We start from the raw sequence: 21,419 nt of genomic DNA, 5'->3' as shown, positions 1-21,419 counted from the left end.
CTGTTAATCTCCCAACTACTCCAGCAGGGTGTATTTTGCTGTCTCTAGCATCAGGCTTGTTAGGCGACCATCAGCATCCTGCTTACAGCAGGTGCTATTTTGAAATACTTTTTCTGTTTGCTACTTCTTTCTAGTTGCTATGCTGACTGGCAGGAAGTCAGATAAGAAATTTTATTTACAGGTTTTGTTTGTATTTGGTTCTGTGTAGGTATATATAGAAGACAGATATATTACTTTTAGTTGCTGGCTCACCTACTCACAGCCACAAAAGCTGCAGCACAGCTAGGGGATTGATGTGAAAAGATAGCCACCTTTTTTTTTTTTAAAGTGTTTAATGTGTTTTCTTTCTGTTGTGTTTTCTGTTTCTAAGAAAGCATACCAGAAGGTCAGAGCATGCTTCTCTTCAGCTCAGTCTACCATGCCTCTAATAGAGGGTGTGTAACAAAAGATATGTCTCCTTGTATGCCAGTCTCAAAGGGTGCTAAGGCCTCTTTGAGCATTGTGGAATTTGACACCAATGAATGTTGTGGCTATTTGTAAAGGTGGCATTCTTCCCACTAGCAGCAATGCAACCAGGCATTTATCCCACTGACCATCACACCAGTGTACAGTGATCTGTGGAGGTATGGATGGTTTCGCAGTGGTTCCTTGGAACCCAGGGGTTGTTGCAGGGGCTTGAAAGGTTGAGAAAGATGGATTTATGCCATTAGGCATCTCTTGCCCCTTCTAGGTCAGTCAGCAGATCATTTTGCCATTGAGGTATGCTGGGCATGTGGCACTAAGGCCTTGCCCTTTAAACTTATCTGTGAATTCCACTTTAAAAAAGCAAGTAAAGATAAGGAAGCACAACCAAGGGAGTTCTAAGACTATGCTGATCAAGCTGTCACAGAATAAATAGAGGCTGTGATTCCTCCTCCAATATGTCTGCTCCAGCTACTTCCCCGCCTGCTTCTCAAGTACTATTTCTTCAGCAAAGGAATATAAGTCCTGGAAAAAAAGCATCTCTGAAAGGCAAGACCTCTGGTTTCTCCCTGTCTTTTTCGTTGATCCTCTAAAGGAGGACGAGGGGCAAGAGGAAGTTTATCCTGTGAAATTACTAATAGAGAAAGGTTACTTTCTCATTCCAGAAGCAAATCAGTGGAGCACCTGGAAAGTGAATCATGTTAGGGATGTGGCACAAGGGCTGATTTCAATAGATCTAGCAGAAGCTTACAGGCCTGTCTCAGTTGTGAAATGCCACCATTCTTCCTTTCTGCTTTGTTGCAAATGCCTCCAGTTCACCTATCTGCCCTTCAGTTTTTCCACAGCTCCAGGATGCTTAATAAAATGCTTGTCACAGTGATAACCATGCCTTGGTTCAGAGAGGCAGCCTATGTCACTACTTGAACGATGTTTTTTGCTGACAATATCCAAATCAAGTTGGAGAGTCACAAGAAGACATTTCTGCAAACTCTGATTTTGGTAAACTATCAAAAGAGTCAGTTATGGCCAATGCAGTGAATAGAAATTTGAGGATAATATTCATTAGGGTAAAATCTAGAGCACTTTTGCCTTCCTACAAAGTGGCACAAATGATGGTGGGGGCACAAAAAGTTTTAGAGGGTTCAACACTGCCAGCAAAAGAATTATTAATATAATCTTATTATAATTATGCAGTATTTATAAAGCGATGACCTGTTGCGCAGTGCTTTATAAGGTCCATAGTCATGTCACTAGCTATCCCTCAGAGGAGCTCACGATCTAATGTCCCTACCATAGTCATCTATTTTAATACAGTTTCTGGGCCAATTAACCTAACTGCATGAAATGCAGGATAGTTCTGAGGCTGATGGCATCTATTTCCATTGGTTGATGGTTAGAATAGAACGTTTGGGTTCTAGTTGTGCTCCCTTGATTCTTGGGTTTGCTGCTTGTTGGAGAACAAACTCACTGTCCCTGGTCAGTCTGTCAACCCTTGGGATATTTGTCTTGGGAAATAGCTCTGGGGCACAGGACTAGGATTCCATTCACCTTGGATGCCAGTCTCAAAGGTTGGGGAGTCCACGGATTGGGACATCCTTTGGCCTTCCCTTCAAAGGCACTCTAATCTCGTAAATTGTGGGCAGTCCTGAGACTTTTGAAAGCCTTCACTTTGCTCTTTTGTCAGCAGAAAGTCACTGTACCTGTGAACAGGTCAGATCTTCTACATTACCATACAAAGTGGAACAAAGATTGTTGTTTCCTTCAAGTCACAGTTGTGTTTTTTATTTTTCAGGGACAAAGAAGCATCCCAACTTTTCTTTCTCCTAACCACCAGCCTGAAAATCTGTTGGCTGTTCATATGAGCAGATCATTTTTCAACGAGTGGCCTCTGGGTAGACAAATTTCTCAAGTCGATAGACTTAATGGCATCACTAGTGATGTTCAAGTGCCAGCAAATACTGGCTGTGACCCTTTCACGAGAAAATCGATTTTTTCTCTACTTTACGTACTAAGAAATAAGGAAGGATTCAGGAAAAGCAATGGTGACTATTTCCCGTTGACTGAAATTGGAAAGGTGTTAATTATGGTGGCTACTTCTTTTATTCTTTCTTGCCAGGTTTAATTTTTTCAGGGCCCGTAGCCATATTCTATCCGTGACTGCCCAAGACTGAATGCCAAGCTCCTAGCATCTGGCTTTTCGCTGTGGTGGCAGATATGCAACTCAAAGCTTACAAACATCTATAAACAGATGTTACAATATATAGAAAGTTTTTTTTTGAATAGCATAGTCAAGGGTTGTCTTTGTTAACCCATCACCAGCACAGGTTCCAGGAATTTTCTACATTCAGCTTTGGACGAGGAGCTTGGGGTCAGCTTTTTTAGCTCCAGGTGTCAGCCCCCACAAATTGAAGCCTTCAGTGAAGTCATTCTTTTCAGCATAGGACTTGTCATTTCTTGACCACTGTTACCATGACATGCAAGGTTTCATAACTATGCATCCCCTTGGAAAGGAGCCAGATTGCACCGATTTTCCTGAAATGTAGATACATCTATCATTGAAGGTCTTGTTTCAGGTGTATTCTGTGTATCACTTCAACTGGGAAGTAATTCCTCAGCATTCCTTATTTTCTGAAGGTTCTCAAGATGTTTTTTCTCCATTTACCCAAAAAAAAAAAGATTTTCTAGTTGTGAATGTTCTAGTCAGCCTCCCTAGCAGTCCTATATGGAGCATAGCTGTACCTTTGACAGATTTTGCATCCTAGGGTTTTAAATACTATGTGGTATGCCTACATCATGAGGGCTGAAGTCCGTTGCAGGTAGTCAAGAGACATTCAACTAGGGAAGAGGCAACCTTCTATGTTTCATTTGCAGATGTTTTCACTGAAGTGATTTGTAAATAAACATTTATTTAGCTTTATAGGTTGGAGCTTCAGTTTAGTTTGGGGCTTCCATTTTGGAAGTGGCTCTTTCTAAAGAGTAACCTTTTTTCTGTGGCATTGTTTGTTTTCTTCCCTCCTTTTGTGCTGTTGCTTGCTACATTGCATTTGTGCATGCTGTCAGGAGGAGTGTCAGGAAAGTGGAAAATTGTTGTCAGACTTACTGTAATTTTCATTTCCTGTAGAGTCCTCCTGAGAGCATGTTTCCCTCCCTTGTCCTGTGGCAAACTTATTAAAGAACACCTGCAGGGGAGAGGGAGGTTACTTTATAGCTTTGGTAAGGTGGTCCTATGGAACTAACCCATGCTGTCACGAAGAGTCTACAGGAAAGGAAAATTACAGGGAAGTCTGACAACAGTTTTCCACTTTAATTCATATATTTTGTTTGGCAGAAATGATCAGATGTGAAATAGTTGATGATAAAGGTTAGGTCTCTGATTTGTCTTTGTTTGCTCATGGTGTAGTTGTTGTACACAATATGTGATTATATATTTTGGTTGTTAAGCCATTGATGTGATCTTGATTATTTCCACAGCAAGCATAACATTTTCAAATGTAGACCCATCAATTTGAGCAGTATTCATAAAACTTTCAAGAACAAGACCACCTTTTTGCACATTATGTTTTGGATTCAAAAGCTTTTACACATTATTTTCTGTACACAAATTATCTTGTACAATATTATCAAGGTTACAATCATTCTGCACAGTGATTTTGACTTCTAGAACAGTTAGTCTGTATTAACTTCATAGACCTTTGTTCTCAAAAGTAGCTCAATTTATTGAGTACTAATACTGTGGAAATTCTATACTATACTATCAATAATGTAATTTCTAGGGGTCTCAGCAATCCCCTGAGGAAGCCCGTTTAGGGCAAACGCATCGTGAGAGACCATAAGTACAGTACTGACCCACATTTTGGTGAGACCTAAGTCATGGTTAAACATTGCCATGGCCTCTAATACCTGCCATAAAGAGCCGCTATCTTTCCACTTTTTCAATTTATTGACATATTTACCACCCCCTGTCCACATGTAGCTTTTGGACTCTGACCTGGAACATGGATACATTTTCTCATTTACCGGATTGCAGACATAAATTCCAAGTGTATATCATTTTCCATGTAGAATTTGTTAGCTGAAGGCTTTACCTTGTGTTGTAAAGTTACAGCGTCATCTATAATTTTATGTCTAACCCTACCTCACTTTTTAAGCTAACATCACTGTCGCCAACTGAGGTCTCTGACAGGGCTGGTCTGTTTCTTCAATCTTATCCATAATGTGTTTGACTACAACATATACATATTCAGGGCATAAATATCAGTTCCCAAATCCTCCCCAGGATTTTATTTTTTAAAGGGACAGGATTTTTAGATTTTTACTAACTGTACCTGCTTCTTTTTACATTTTTTTCTGAAACCTTTTAAATGTAACCTAATTTATATTGAGTAATATTTTTTAGTAAATTAACAGTCTTTCCATTTCTGGACAAACTCCTCCTGCATAGAACAGCATGATGATGATGTAGAGGAAGTAGTACGATCTCTCTAAGCCCTCTCTTCCTCACATACTTTACATGCTGTAAAGATTACATTCCCTGGGATGTGAGAATCATGAGCCTGCTCCGCTCTACACCAGGACAAGCAGGGCTGCAAACGGGCACATCAAGCGGCAGTTTTAGCATTGGGAGGCTCCCTGAGTGAGGAGCAGTATAGAGGGAGGCTTGCAGCTGGAAAAAATCAGATGCCGACTAACGGTAAGAACCGGCAGCAGCGTGTGTTAACATAGGCAGCTTCAGCATGCAGGAGAGCCAAGATGGAGGATTCCTCCATTCACATGTGTCAGGAAAAAAGCGAGTGCTCTAGTGAAACAGAAATGTATACAGGGAGCCTGCCCTCAATACCAGTGGTTCAAAGTTACCAGTTACAGCTTTCAGATTCAAAAAGCCTTTTGGAAAAATTTCAGTTAATGTTACATACAGCATTGGAGAGTACTAAGAAAATTACAGAGCACTTTACATGGGAGCTAAGTGTGCTGGGCCAGTGTACAGTACAACCTAAGGGGCGAGTAGATGATGTTACTACTGTCCTAGAGGGGCATGAAGAGGACATTGAGTATCTGAAACAGGAGGTACAGCTTTTACATCATAAAATGGAGGATTATGAGGACAGGGCACGCCGCATACGTGGCTTACCAGAAAGCATAATTGATTTTAATACAACGGTGACTGCCATTTTTTGTGATATATGATAGCAGTGGAAAAGCTAGAATTGGACCGTGTACACCGCACATTAGTAAAACCTAAAGCTGATGGTCCACCAAGGGACATTGTGGTTAAGTTGCATTACCCCTATGTCAATGATGCGATAATGAAGGCAGCCAGAAAGAAGGAACCCCTCACTTTTCAAGGTCATAATTACCAGTTTTTTATGGACTTGGCTCCAGCAACGATATTGCGCTGCAGAGAGATGAAACCATTCCTTCGGATCCTACAGAATCAACAGATCCCCTATAGATTGGGGCTTTCCCTTTAAATTGTTTTTTTCATATGGGGGCAAGCTACAAGCTATATCTTCATTAGAGGAGGCCAGAAATCAGTTTCAGGAAATGGGACTTTATGCCTGTGATCAATGAGAAATCAGGCCAACTGGAAAATCCTAACCCGCCAACATAACAAATACCTGAAATACATCAGCAAAAGAGGACTAAGGAGCGTAAGGTCACAGATCAACTTAAACGCTTAAGACTCTCTCAGAGCAATATCTGAATACTTAATTTATTTGTGCCCCCTCTTTTTTTTTCTTCCTGCTTTATTTAGGGGTTATGGAATTAATGTTGGTCCCTTGTCCTGTATGAAGGACCCTTGTCAAATTGATATAATATTCGGGTAAATTTCGATATTTATCTACAAGCCTATCTGAGATATTAATCATGTATTTGTAAAAAGCATAATTTTTTGGTTAGTTTAATAGTTAGAAAATGGCTTGATGTTAATAAGTATTTATTGATGTGCCATGGTCCTGGTGTAGAAATCACTGCGCTCTCTTGTAAGTTGCCAGGGATATCCTCCACCATTTAATTAGGGGATATGCCTGACGACATTCTTGGGGCGACAGGAAAGATTCTGTCTTCTCTTGTATTTTTTGTATCTTTATATTGCATTTTTGTATTATCAGAAAGGGGGGGATGCAGGGTGAGAGCAGGTCTCCACTCCGCACACCCTGGGTATATTTATTATGCATAATGTCTAGTGTTTTGTTTGTTCAGTGTTACCCCTGTTTTAGTCTGTGTGTCTGTACAAGGTCTTATTTCCCCAGTTAATAGGTCACAAGCCTTTCCTTATTTTCATATACATAAAGCAGATGTAATATGCCTACAGGAGACACATTTCTGTACCTCCTCCTGTCCAAAATATTTTCATGTGGCCTACCCAATTGTCTTCAAAGCTAATGCAGCAGTAAAACGAAGAGGGGTGCTTATTGGCTTTAGGAAGACAGTGTATTTTCAATTGGATAGAAAGGTGGTGGATGAAGATGGTCGATACTTGATATTGGTTGGAACAATAAATGACGCTAAAGTGACATTTTTGTCTTACTATGCTCCTAATGCGAATCATCTGCTTTGTTTTTGAACAGCTGATGATTTTGGTGCGTAAAAAATCCCCATTGACTATTTAACCGTATAGACCATATTTTAATACTTCAAAAAGCATTGCCCTTGGTTTTGTCTTGTGATATTTTGGCGATTTCATGGTCAGACCATGACGCAGTTTGGGCTACATTGTCTTCTCTTTTTCCTAAGCCTGATATGTATAGATGGTTACTTAATGACTCTCTGCTCAGCAACCCTGAGGTGGACCAAAAAGTACAGGGGATTTTGGTTAAGTAGTTCTCTTTAAATCAACAACCTTCAACATCACCGGTTGTGCCATGGGCGGCGCATAGGACGGTGGTAAGGTGATGACTCATACAGATAGCCACATAGATTAAAAAGGAACATAGGGCAAAAGTAATGGAGTTAGAATTTAAATATGAAAAGATGAGAATGCAATACAACACATCTTTAAATAAGAGTATAAGACGACAAATAGAGGAAGTCCCTACACAATTAAATCTTTGCACAGCATCTATTGCTGAGAAAACGTTGAGATGGTCAAATAATACTTTTTTTAGATATGGTAATAAAATGCATACATTATTGGCAAATAGGCTGAGGTACTCGGAAGGACGCCCAAACACCTATAGACTGAGGGTAAAGGGGATTGGTCCTACAAGTAATCCAATATATATATTGCAGGAATTTTATGAACATCTACAAAAACTGTAACCCCTCATTCTTTTGATAGGAGAGCTATGGAAACATTCTTTCAGTCTATAAATCTTCCAAAAATTACCGCTAATAGAATAGAAATTATGGAAGCCCCTATCACCTTGTTGAAAGTGATTAAAGCTATTGGGGATCTTAAACCCAATAGCAGACCGGGACCTGATGGGCCTGATACCAGTAAATACTGGGACCTTATTTGGTGGGGACATTTATTTGGGATTTTGAAAGGGGAAGCCCTTGACTCGAGTATGTTGGAAGCAGCCATCTGTATGCTACCAAAACCCTCTAGTGATGCAATGAATTGGTCAATTTATAGGCTGATTTCTCTTCTTAATCAGGATACAAAGATATTGGCAACAATATTGGGGTCCCGATTGGAAGATAGTTTGGGTGACCTTGCATCGGCTGACCAAATGGACTTTATACCCAGACGACAAGCGGGAGATAGTACACGGAGGATATTGCATTTAATTCAACAAGCTAAACAAAATAAGACATCAGCTTTTTTACTGAGTTTGGATATAAGTAAAGCGTTTGACTCAGTGGTATGGCCATATCTTATATCATTATTAAACAAATGGGGCTTTGGAGAGAACTTTTGTAAATGGGTTTCATCATTGTATGACTCCCCTAAGGCATTTACACAATTTATGGGTTGCTGTTCAGAATGTTTTTCTATAGGCAGGGGTACCAGGCAGGGTTGCCCACTATCGCCATTGCTTTTTGCAGTGGCAGTAGAACCTCTGGCTATAGCTATCCGAAATAATGTTGACATTCAGGCTATAGAGATAAATGGAGAACAACATAAACTCTTTCTTTTTGCAGATGATTTTCTCCTTAGTCTGACGAACCCCCATGGTAACCTTGCCCAACCTGAAGAAGGTATTGGAAGGCTTTCAGGCCTTCTCGGGGCTGCAGTTAAATTAATCAAAATCTAAGGCTCTTAATATTAATTTATCAACAGAAGTGGTAAAACTGCTTAAAGTTTTTTTCTTTTAAAGTCTTTTCCCTTTTAATGGGAGTTTAAAAGAATTAACTACATGGGTATATATATTCCTTCATAATATGAGCTCCTGTACAGTGTCAATATCCCTGATTTGGTTAAACATTTGATCGGTTTATTAGAAACATGGATACGTTATCAAATCTCATGGTTGGGCCGCATAGCTTCTATAAAGATGTCCTGGTTACCAAAGTTCATATATCCCATGAGAGTTCTTCCATTAGCTATACCTAACCAGGTAATAAAAATGCTACAAAGCAAAATGTTAGAATATATTTGGGGGGCAAATCGCCCAGGAGTTCCAAGACATACCTTACATCGATCTAGGAACCTGGGCGGCCTATCGGTGCCGCATTTGAGTTCATACTATAAGGCTGCTCAAGTTACTCCCGTTACAGTATCATGCCCAAAAGAATATTTCTAAATGGGTTACCATTGAGAAAACATTGGTGGCGCCAATTTCAATAGATACATTTCTCTGGTTTCCAGAGGTACAATGGCGCCAAATCACCAATTCAATGCTGAGACACTCATTAAAAATATTGGACTCTATTAGATATATGGGGGGCCTTATGTCTGGCTATAGCGCAGTAAGTTCTATAATTGGAAACCCGTTGTTTCCTCCTGGTCTGGAGGAACCGAGGCAATTTTCTTGGTGGGTAGAAAAGGACTTATATAGAATTTGTCTCTTAGTGAGATTAGAGAAGAATATGAAGCTCCACCGGAGGAACTCTTTAGGCATCTCCAGATAAGGCTTTTTTTACAAACTAGGTTGAGATTAACTGTTGGAATTTATAATATGACGTGGTTTGAGAAACTGTGTGTACAGAACGTAAAGGTAAAAGGAGTCTTATCAGCTTTGTATAATACTTTAGTTCAGACAAGTATGGCCATTCTATCTTATATACCTAAATGGGAGGCAGATATGGGTATGTCACTGCAACAGGAAGACTGGAATCAGATATGGTCTGCAGTGGCCCATAGTAGCAATAATGCTTCAGCGGTAGAAACCAACTATAAATAGATGTTAAGATGGTATATAGTTCCATCCAGGCTTAGGTAAGGGGGGGTAAATGTTTTAGAGGATGTAATAAACTAGGAACTCTCTATCATATATTGTGGGAGTGCCCTAAAAATAAGGAAATTTTGGATGAGGGTATATCAAATAGCTTATACTCTATGGGATGCGCATTTCTTAAAAAAACGACAGAGGCAATTTTGTGTTTGAAACTATTGTTTTATACTAATGTTCAATTTTATTTGATAACATATCTGTTCACTTCAGATAAAATGGTTTTGGCCAAAGCATGGCGATCCAGAACCCCCAATGTGCAACAAGTTAAAAATGTCCTGGTTTTTGGTGAACGAAAAGATGAGAGCGATATTGACTGCCTCGGTTCCTAAATTTCAAAAAATTTAGTCACAATGGATTGAGCATTATATGAATAACGGCTGAGATCGGTCAATATAGACCATATAGTCACATTATTAACTATGTAGGCTGTAACATATGTTCCCTTTCTATATGTGTAAGTGTTAGCCAGCTTGCCTCCTGTCCCCCACTTTTTTTGGTCTTTGTGTTTTAGTGGTTGTCAATGTTGTATGTATTATGTTAAGAGTATTTCGGTATACATGTCACGCTTAACTGAGTGGTAAAGATAAAGTAGGAAAAGTAAATTATAATAAATAAGGTAAAAATACACAGTGTTATTAGTAGAAGAATTGGTTAAGAAAGGTGAACCCCTATTGTACTGTTAAGATTAGGGGAGTAATGGAGATTGAAACAATAGGGAATGAACAATGGTGAAAAGATGAAGTATGGAAGGCTACTTCCTCTCACCCTATATATCACAGGGAGATATTATATAAAATACACAATTTTAAAAAGGATTTGGATAAGGATTCACAGGTCACAAATAGAAGTAGGGTTTGTATAATTTTGTTGTAATGTAATGAGTGAAAGGTATTAAAACTTTTTCTCCTCATTGATAAATTAGTCACATGTTTGTTTTGAGCATTCTAATAGGTAAAGGGTTACAGTAGATAATTTCGTCACTGAAGAATATATGAGGGGGGTGGGAAGGGGGAAGCAGTCTATAATATAAAAATGAATTAATTAGGAGTATACTGTGTATTAGGATAATAATCTTAATAAAAGAGATTGAGAACTGAGAAATACTAAAGGTTGGGATAGACATATATAATCGAACTTGAAGAATGTGTTGTATAGAGATTATATTGTTTAATTATGATTTGTTTGAAACTGAATATTGAACGAAACATTTTATGCTGGCTTGTTTATTTGTATGATTAAAATGAAAATTAATAAAGAAATTGAAAAAAAAAAAAAAAAAATTACACTCCGTTTCTTTAATGATTGTTCCAGCATCCAAGCACCAAATGTGAAGTAATAGCATCAATAATAGCATAGTCCCAAATCCAATTCAATTCCCAAGTCCATAAAAGTACCCATCTAATTCCCCTTTCCAAAGATGCTTCCACTCACCAAAACAGGCTCCTATCCGCTACCACACCGCCTCGGGGACAGTTAGTAGGTATACTCCGCTCCCTCCTTGTCCCCGCGACAATCCGGTGTCATGTGGGGCTCCAATTAACAGGAAGTCTATGGGTTCATACCCTGCTTCCTTGTACACATTTTTCAACTCTCATGGACCTACAAAAAAAAAACACCTGGAGCTGCCATGACTATACTACCCCCTCTCACCTTCAGAATTGTAGGGAGGGAGGGTGGGTGAGTGGGAAATTCTTCCTCCAACTGTCCTGTCACTCCAAGCCCTCCTTTTAATAACTTCCCCTTGAGCCCTTCCATAAAGGTCAGCACCATCCATTACCCCATATCTCAATCTCCCACCCTTATCGTTGTTTAACTCTTCCTTCACCCTGTCTTCTCTCCTCACCCTGTCATGTGCCCTTACTCCTATTCCCTTATTTTGCTTTGGGCCCTCTTTCTCTCCAGAAAGCACTGCATATACCATATAAAGCAACAAAACCAACAAAAGAGAAATCAAAAAACAAGAAAACAAGTTATACCCTGCCTTGGGTGAGAGCTGGGCTGGGTTCTTTGTAATGAGGTCAACCAGGGGTTTGTATGCTCTCCCTGTGCTTTCAAAAGTTTTCTTACCATTGTTTTTCTTGAAAATTTATTTTACGGTATATTATAAGAGTATAATAAAGTTTAAAACACAAAATCATGTCAAAATAATAAATTAAATTTATAAAAAAATAATATACTCATTCAATTATACTGTAAAATGTTCATGAAAGAATGTACTGCATTTACAAATATAAATCCACTGTATTGCATTCAAACGTATTTTGCATTGAATGCAATACAAATGCACACACCAACGTCACCAGGAACTTCCCCGAGACTCATCAGATGCGGAGAAAGCCGGCCGGAGGAAGGAAGACGCCGGGGGATAGTGATGGAGGACGCCGGCGGATCAGGTAAGACTCTATTTACTATTCATAACATACATACACACACTTTGTGTGTGCGAATGTTATATATGTTCCACCATCACTCGAAAACACATGGAGACATTTCAACCAAACTTGCCATACATATGACTGAGACTCATGTGAGTGCACCGCTCATCTTTGTACAAAGCTGTGCTATATGTCAGAGCTATATTTGTATCTATATATGTATGTATGTATGTCAGTCATCACTAGGAAACGCATGGAGACATTTCAACCAAACTTGCTATGTTCCTCCATCACTCGGAAACGCATCGAGACATTTAAACCAAACTTGCTAGACATATGACTCAGACTCATACGAGTGCACCGCTGATCTTTGTACAGTGCTGTGGTATATGTCAGAGGTATATTTGGATGTATTTAGGTGTGTATGTATTGTATTGCTCAGTGACAGTGTGCCTTTTGCTTACATACTTATTTTGGACAAATTTCTGGCCTGTAATAATGCCTTCAGAGACAGTACAACAGCATGAGGCCCGACTACACGATATGAGACATAGAGCTACTACATCTAGAGCTTCATAAACAGTACAACAGGATGGGACCCGAGTACACGAAATGAGAGAAAGAGCCAGATGATCCAGGACTGCACAACATTTTAGCTTAGCATTGGAAGGATTCCACTATGATCCACATAAGGACCACTTGCAGCATGTAAGTGTTACCATCGGAAAAATGGAAATGGTTTGTAGTTACTGTCAAGCCAAGAGGTTTAAATCTCTCCTGGTAGTCTCCTGGTCTCCTGGTATTTATTATAACTTGAAACACCACCACAAGAACTTTGGAATTATCAGCAAATACCTCAGTCAAAGCATTTTCTTAATAACATCAGAAAATACAACTCATCAGTTGTTCAACAGCCTGGATTTCCATCCACGTTCACGGTGCAAGGGCAAATTTACCATACAGCGGGATTGTTACTTCCACTGCCAGATCTACCACCAAAATTTCTACAACTATATTTTATTGAAAACAAACTAATATAAACTTACCAGAGGTGCACCTTCATCTCAGGAACAATATTTCAGATTGTCTTAAAAGTATGTTTCATAAACACAATGTTCTTATTAAAACATTTTAAACAGCATTGCAACATATGACATTAATTTAGGTTAATTTTATTTAAATTTAATTGTTTATTGTACTTATACTTTTAAAACCTGTAAAAAAAACATGATTGATTTAACACAATAGCTTTATTTGATTTCTTTTCCTGTATAATATAAAAAAATACACAGGCAACGCGGGGTAATTAGCTAGTTTATTATATTTTTGCCACTACTGACCATGTTGTGGAGGTCACATTATTGTTTACTCCTGTCGATCAGCACCATCCCTAAACACTCCGGGGCGGTTCATTTTGTCCATATTTATAGGTCTAAAAGCAGTACGTTGTTTTTCATGAAGAATTATTTTACAGTAAAATATAATAGTATGAGTATAAAAAAAGTTTGAAACACAAAATTAAATTAAAAAAATAAATACAAATATTATACTCATACTTATTATATTATACTGTAAAATAAATTTTTTTGAAAGACAATGTACTGCTTTTAAACATATAAAATCCCCTGTATTGCATTCATTACAGTTATTTTGTATTGAATGCAATACAAAATAATTTGAAAATCCGGCTGCGCCCCCGCCACAAAGGCTGCACGCACCAATGTCACAGGGAACTCCCCAGTGACTCATCAGATGAAGAGGACGCTGGCCGGAGGAAGCGAGGAGATGGGAAGGACGAAGGAGGATGCCGGCGGATCAGGTAACTTTCTATTTACTGTTTTAGATACCCCAAGTGTGACCCGGGCTTACTGCTTTCAGCATCTTTTTTTTACCCCGAGTCACACTCGGGGTTACTGCTGGGGAGGTTAAAGTGTATCTGTTGTCAAAATTATTACATATACAAAATGGATTTAAAAATCTTACAGAATTATAAAGTGGAGTGATCTGGCTCAGGACACAGTGGATAAGTGATATATTGTGTTAAGCTGTGCAGTTAATTGTCATTGCTCAACATAGGCACAACCCTGAAGGCATTGGCATCCATGCCAATGAAGGCATCCATGACTTATTAATCTATTGACAGGTCTTGCCACTGATGTTTGAGGGTGGGTGAGATGCCATGCCTATTTCACTCAGATAACAGAAGTACAGAAAAGAATCACCTCCTGTATAATATCACTCTGTGATATTGTTGTCACATACACACAATGACTACTCTGCCATAAATTCCTGTAAATGCTTTAACCTCCCCAGCGGTAATCCCGAGTGTGACTCGGGGTAAGAAAAAGATGCTAGAAGCAGTAACCCCGAGTCACACTTGGGGTACCTAAAACAGCAAAGATCAATAGTAAATCCAGACTTACCTCATCTGCCGGCGTCCTCCATCGTCGCTCACATCTTCTCTCTTCCCGCTGCCAGCGTCTTCTGCATTCGATGAGTCACCGGGCCGTTCCGTTGCGTTCGGGGTTGGCAGGAAATTCAAAACAAAAAAACTGTATTGAATTCAATACAAAGTAGCCAGTATCTTTTTGAGTGTTGGAGTGTTACACTGTAGCTGTGCCCTGCCTATCTGCCATTACATTTGATTACTGACCTCTGCCTGCTGCCTGCCCTTTTAAACTTCTCTGCCTGCCCTGACCTCTGCCTGACCTTTGACCACTTCTCTGCCTAGATTCTGACCACGTCTTTGCCTGCCCTGACCTCTGCCTGCCGCCTGCCCTGACTTCTGCCTGGATTCTGACTACTCTGCCATTGCTTCCAAAAAGCATCTCTCAGGTCAAGCTGCTTATGAACAACTTGCAGACAGCAACTTTGAAATACTACAGTCATCATCGGACACCGAGAGTGACCGCAAAGATTCTGCCACTGAGGTTAGTGATGTTCGCACTTGGTGCTCCATTGACATTAGTCAGGATCAGCCAATGCCCCCAAGATTCCCATTTACAGGGGAGCCTGGCCTGAAGGTAAATGTGGAACACACCCCCCTTGGCGTACCTGGAGTTATTTCTCAATGACAAAGTAATTCAGAAAACTGTTGAGGAAACCCACAGGTACGCTGAGCAACAATTAACTGCCCCACACCAGGTTTTCCAGAAGCAGGAAATGGGAACCTGTTATTGAAAAGAACATTTGGCTTTTTCTAGGGCTAATTATTCTCCAGGGAGTGGTGGGAAAACTCATGCAAAAATGGCAGAATTGGTCCACAAATTAACTGATTGCTACAACTTTTTTGTCAAGTCATCGTTTCGGCCTGATCATGAAATACCTACATTTTGCCAATAATGACACTTTTGATGACACCACTCATCCTGCACCTAAGCTAAAAAAAATTTGAAAGGTCTATCAGATGATGTTGGAGAACTGTTGGAAAAATAAGTATAGACCAGGCATGGGCAAACTACAGCCCGCGGGGATGTTTCTTCGGCCCTGAAAGAACACTTACACGTCCCCCAGATCTGAGCCTGCAATAGGAGGGTGGGCGGGCTGTCCCTGCACACAACCCATCCACTCTCCCATGGCAGGCTCAGATCATGACGTCATGTTCAGTGGCGTCATGATGGCATAACCCTGCCCACCTGTCATTATTTTTTTCAGATTGTGGCTCTGAGTCAAAAAATTAACCCACCCCTGGTATAGACGAAAGTCTAATGGCCTACAAGGGGAGGCTCAGCTGGGTGCAATTCATAGCATCTAGGAGAGGCAGGTTTGGAGTCAAATCGTTAATGCTGTGTGAATCAGCAACAGGGTATTATTGGAACACCCTAATAAACACTTGGAGAGGCACAAAATTTGACCCCAGATTCAGCAGCTATGGAGTGGCAACATAATCTGTCCTGTCACTAATTGAGCCATTGTTCAATCAAGGATATTGTGTTACTACTGATAAATTTTACAGCTCCCCTGAATTATTTGAGTTTCTGATCAAGCATAAAACAGATGCCTATGGAACAGTTAGGGCTAACATCCATGTTTGCAAACAGAAGCTGAAGACTAGGGTTAATAGTTGCCTGGCAAAGAGGCAAAATGATGGCCCTGCGATGTTGTGACAAAAAGGATGTCTGCCTTTTGAGCACTGTACTTAACACGCCACTGCTATGACTAGAACAAGAGGTTCTACTGCCTGGATTGTGCTGTCCCTTGTTTTAAAATATACCACAACCGGAATGTGTACTAGTTTAGAAGATAATCAGATAAATGTCAGATTTTTGTGTTTTTAATTTAAAGTTTATGATTTCTGTTTCAAGTTGATTTTGTGTTTCAAACTTTATTTTACTCAGATTCATGTTTGGACATATTCTGGTGAGTTATGCCTAGGAATTACAGGCCTACAATGAAAAAAAAAATTTCAAGAAAAACAATGTACCACTTTTAGACATATAAATCCAGACAGAAATGAACAGCTCAGCAGGTTGGAAGGATGCCACAGGCTATTCAGCGGCCTCTATTACCAGTTTTTCCTCACTTTTCTATCCAGTTTGGAGGGATGGCCTGCATTGGGGTGGAGAAGTACCAAACACTTTCCCACTTTTTAAATATAGACTTTACTATGCTCCCAGGGATTGACTAAAGCCTTTTACATTGTCTAGTATTCATCTCCTGATTTGTGCCTGTCCACAACATTTATGCATTAATACACAGTGTATTGTCACCTATTTTCATGTTGAATTAATCAAAATAATTACAATAGATCTCAGGTGATAACCAAATAAATAGCATGGTGTACAATAGAGATTTTAGTTAAACCTAAATGATTATTTTCAACAGGGCTTTTCTTTTATATATCGATTGTACTCAGTCTTGGCATACATACAAGTGAGTAATATAAAGATACTCTGCATCGACAGGGAATAAAAGTCATGGTAACCTGCAGCGTCTGCTGTGCCTGTGTCATTTCTAATGTTATGTGAAAGTAACGATCTGTATAGATTCTGTATTTTAAAGCCAAAAAATAAAAAAAGACAAAACAATCATTCTGCATAGGAAGAGAATACGCTCATTCATTTTCCGAAATATTTATTGAATTTTGTGTTAAATTACAAAAACCAAAGCAACAAAACTAACTTACAAATATAAATTATGCATATGATTTATATATGTATCCAAATTGATTGCTCCAACACAATATACAGACTTGCTTATGAATATGTAATATAACAACAGGCAACATTTACAACATGTACTGAACAGCTAGAAAGGCCAGTAAAATGACTGAATGCATATACCATTTCTAAACACTGGAATCTAGTACATTAACAGGAGAATAAGATATAGAACATTTCTATGATGCTTATAAAAAAGTTTTTTTAAGATAATGTCTATATTATTAAAAATAGTACCATATAGTAAGTAAAGGTCAGTAGAAAAATAAATATGTGTAAAGCAAAAACAGACCGACAGTGAGTTCAATAACTTTTAAGCAAAATCTGTACTTTGACCATATCACCAAGGTCCTATACACACAAAAGTCACATTGGCATACCCATTGAATGTTGCCGACTCTGTTCAGTCCATATGAAGACAGCACACATTACTCCCTACCAAAGTTGTGATAAAATGTGGACAGAAGCCTGTGGTCATCTATTTACTGTTTCCCTGAGTGACAGCCCTACTTGGCAGAGAGCCAGTCATGGTCTGGCATCGGCATTGACCACCTGGGGACCTAGTTTGATTCAACACTTAGCTTCTCTGCATTCAAGCCTTGATTTCCTCAGTATTTCCTCTGCTACAGAGTTTGATAACCAAAGTAAATACCCATAATTTGTTTTACACATTCTATTTCTGGTAAGACTTTACTCTCCAAACTTTTTTTTTTAAATAAATCGAAATCAAAACACCTAAGCATAACTTGAGGTGGCCTACTGTAATATACACAGAATATTATAAATTGCAACGCAAATGAGAAATAAAAAAAGTAATTATGATATGAAAAATAAATTTTTTCCCAAACTTACTGTTGAATCTAATCACAGGTTGTGTAAATAACTGATCCCGTTTGTGTCATCTCCTTCTTTTAAATATACAATGAAAAACTTTTCTTACTGTGAAGTATCAGACTACATCCCCCCACCCCCCTCCACACACACTGTGAAAGAAAAAGGGAAGCTGTAGCTATACCATTAGTTAGGTTCTGTTTTAATGTCTTATCAATTGGATGAATATAAGCAAGATAGACTGGCTGTTTTGTACATGGAGCAAAGTACAGAAGCACTAGAAACATAAAGGTCAATCACCACAATCAGAACTATATGTCACAGAGAACCTTGGCTGTTTTATATTTTCATTACAGAACCTGCACTAGTATCACCTTAATGTGTTTACCATTTTCAGCCTGCACAAAGCAATTCATACCACTTTTGTAGGCAATAAAAGGTAGTTAAGGATTAGCTGGTGTTGTGAGAGCCTAAAACATGTTAAGTATAGTAGGGCAAACTTAGGTTTATTGATTGTCAAAGTAAATCACGGACATTTGTTTATTTACTCTGCCCAGTTACTAAAGCAAAAACTCACATCAGAAAATCTAATGTCTTTTTAATGAGGAGACTTTCTTCTTACGGGTAGCCAGCATTTCATAGAATGGGTCTTTGCTGATGGCAGCTCTGCAAAAAAGACAAAAAGAATAATTGAACGCATGACGTTTTCTTACATATACCAATAGATCAGTCAACATAAATTTGCCAGTTACCTTAAAATTGCCAGTTACCTTCAATCTTAGTCTATTTTTTAGATGACTAAATATATCCAGATCATTTTTGAAAGGTTTTATAGTGTAAATGGAGACTGAATGAGAACTAAATTTACCAACTCAAATATTTAGTATATAGTAGCCCCCATTGCTGAGGTAATCTACAGGCCAATTAGTAGTTCTTGTGTAGGAATTACTAAATCCCTCCAAATGAAAGAGTCTGGTGACTAAATATAAGAATACATTGTGTCTGCCCCACCCATTTGCACACTTTCCTCCCTGTTTGAACCACCCTATGCTATACATTTTTAACAGAATTCACCATTGAACTGAACTAGCCATTTAAATAAATACACTTCCTGTCAACCCACATCAGTGCTCTATTCAGCAGGGCTATAGAGTCGGTGGATAAATCTTTGGACTCCGACTCCTCAGTTTCTGGTACCCCCAACTCAGACTCTGACCCCCAACTCAGACTCTGATGTATTTACAGGGTTTCTCATTTTATCTTCACACTTTTAAAAGTTCAAAATAAATTGATGATTTGTCAGTTATTATGTTTTTAACTTTCTTTTTCTTCTTTTATATATATATAAATAATTTTAAAATTAAATACCTTTATTTCAGGGTTTTTTACCAAGTTTTAAGATAACAATATTATTCATCTTTTAATCTTTAAAATTATTAGCTTTATATTTAGTATTGCACTTACCCTTATGGCCAGAATATTAAGTAATGCAGAACGTCAAACAGTGGTAGACAGTTTTCTGAATGGAAGTAATGCCTCCCAGATAGCAATGGTTTGGGTTGTAATCTTACATCCATAACCAAAATTATATACCAAAAAGACGTCTGAGAAATTAAAAGTTGGATGAAGCCCATAAAAAGGAGTTACGCAAGTTATTGTCAGAAGATTGCGGAATAAGCCTTAGGGAAATGAAACCTTAGGGAAATGAAGGATCGAATATTTGCCAAATTTGGAATTAATGTATCTATTTCAACAATAGATAGATGCATTGATAAATTCCAATGGTCATCAAACAAACTTTGTTAATTCTTGCAAGGAGCAATGATTCCCACTCTCTTCAAGAAAGGTTTAGCTATGTTAACAAAATCCTTGATCTCATTGCTAAGGAAGATGGAGAAAACATCTACTTTCTTGATAAAGTAGGTTTTGATATCTCAATGAGAACCAAAAGGGGGAAGATCTCCTATTGGGCAAAGGGCGGTGTATGTTGTGGCTGGAGTGCGTTTCAGAAATTATTCAATTTGTTGTGTGAGGAATAAAAATGGGACCCTCCACTAAGTCACAAGCACAAGCATTTATTCAAGAAGCATTCCTATATTTTATTGATGAGGTTTGAATGTTTTTAGTGAAAAGAGTGTTCAGCATACCATCCTAATTATGGATAATGTCCCCTTTCATAAAACTAGACAGGTAAAGAGCGTTGAAAGTAAGGGACACCAACTCTTATTTTTACCACCATACTCTCCATTTCTTATTTCTGTTGAGAACATTTTTCCTAAATATTAAGAAGTAGTAAGAAGAAATTGGCTAAATAAATCGGATGCAGTATACACATCAATAGTGTATTTTTAACAATAGGCCAGCAGGATTGCTCAAATTATTGGATTCTCCTCTCAGGTATTTAGGCAAAAATGTTTAGCTTTTTGCCTAAATACCTGAGAGGAGAATCTCACACTTACCTGTTCCCCACTAAAGCACAGGCATCTCCCCCTGCACATGCCAGAGTTCTGATGCTGGGCGTGCCTCTGTTTCCAAGCTTTATCAACTCCGTCTATGCCACTGGCCAATCAGAAAATGGCCTCCTAACCAGCCCTGGCTATTTAGCTAGCTCTCAGACTCCATTTTGTGTTTGTACAACAAGTTGTGTCTTCTTTGTGTCTCCATTGTGCCAAGCCCTTAGTTCTCTGAACTAGTTCCTGTACACCTGCTGCTTAATCCAGTGTTTCCTGTGTCCAGTTCCCATGCTAACTCCTCGTTGTCCAGTTTGTTGGTTCCCAGCCAACTTCCCTGTGCTGTTCCTGTCTGCCTGTGGATATCTCTGCTTCTCCTGTGCCTCCTGCTGTTTCCAGTGTCTCCAGTGTTCCCTGTGCCCGTAGTGGCCCGTGTCATTGCCGTCTGTCTCCCGGATCCCTGGCTATTGACTCCTGGCGTGTGACCTGACCTCTCCTGCTTGCTGCCTGTACCAACCCCGGCTTTCCTTAACTATCCTCCTGAATGATTTGGTACCGTGCTTGCCCACCTTGGTGTGCCCAAGAACCGCAACCTGGCCACAACCAGCAGCGCAACATCCTCACCATCAAAGGCTCTCGAGAAAACCTGGTTACGGCTTAGACTCTGCCCCTTGGCCCTTCTCAGGGCTCGCACCACCTCCATACGCCCCCTAGTGGTCCTGTCTCTCGGTGCGTGACAGAGAAAGCATTAATGATTAATAATTTAATTATTACATATTATTTATTGTTTCTTGAGAAAAACTT

The 21,419-nt window shown here is 39.1% G+C and overlaps 2 protein-coding genes across 3 annotated transcripts in view; one reads left to right on the top strand and one right to left on the bottom strand.

The window, feature by feature from the left end:
- The window catches only part of SLC26A11 (solute carrier family 26 member 11), a 97,344-nt gene extending 80,240 nt beyond the window's left edge, over window positions 1-17,104 (top strand). For both annotated transcript variants that reach the window (XR_011921328.1, XR_011921327.1), the window contains 2 exons: window positions 14,907-15,105; window positions 16,513-17,104. The gene's annotated coding sequence lies outside the window, so the exon portion shown is untranslated. The remainder of the gene's footprint in view (window positions 1-14,906; window positions 15,106-16,512) is intronic.
- A 127-nt stretch (window positions 17,105-17,231) lies between these two features.
- Window positions 17,232-21,419, bottom strand: part of LOC140333350 (cytohesin-1) — a 42,690-nt gene continuing 38,502 nt past the window's right edge. The window contains exon 13 of the mRNA XM_072414961.1: window positions 17,232-18,831. Within this exon, the coding sequence (XP_072271062.1) occupies window positions 18,753-18,831 (79 nt within the window). The 3' untranslated portion in view covers window positions 17,232-18,752. The remainder of the gene's footprint in view (window positions 18,832-21,419) is intronic.

Source organism: Pyxicephalus adspersus, chromosome 6 (assembly GCF_032062135.1).
Source record: "Pyxicephalus adspersus chromosome 6, UCB_Pads_2.0, whole genome shotgun sequence".
NCBI classification, from domain to species: Eukaryota; Metazoa; Chordata; class Amphibia; order Anura; family Pyxicephalidae; genus Pyxicephalus; species Pyxicephalus adspersus.
The sequence above is the reverse complement of the archived record's forward strand: the minus strand, read 5'-3'. Positions and strand labels throughout refer to the sequence as shown.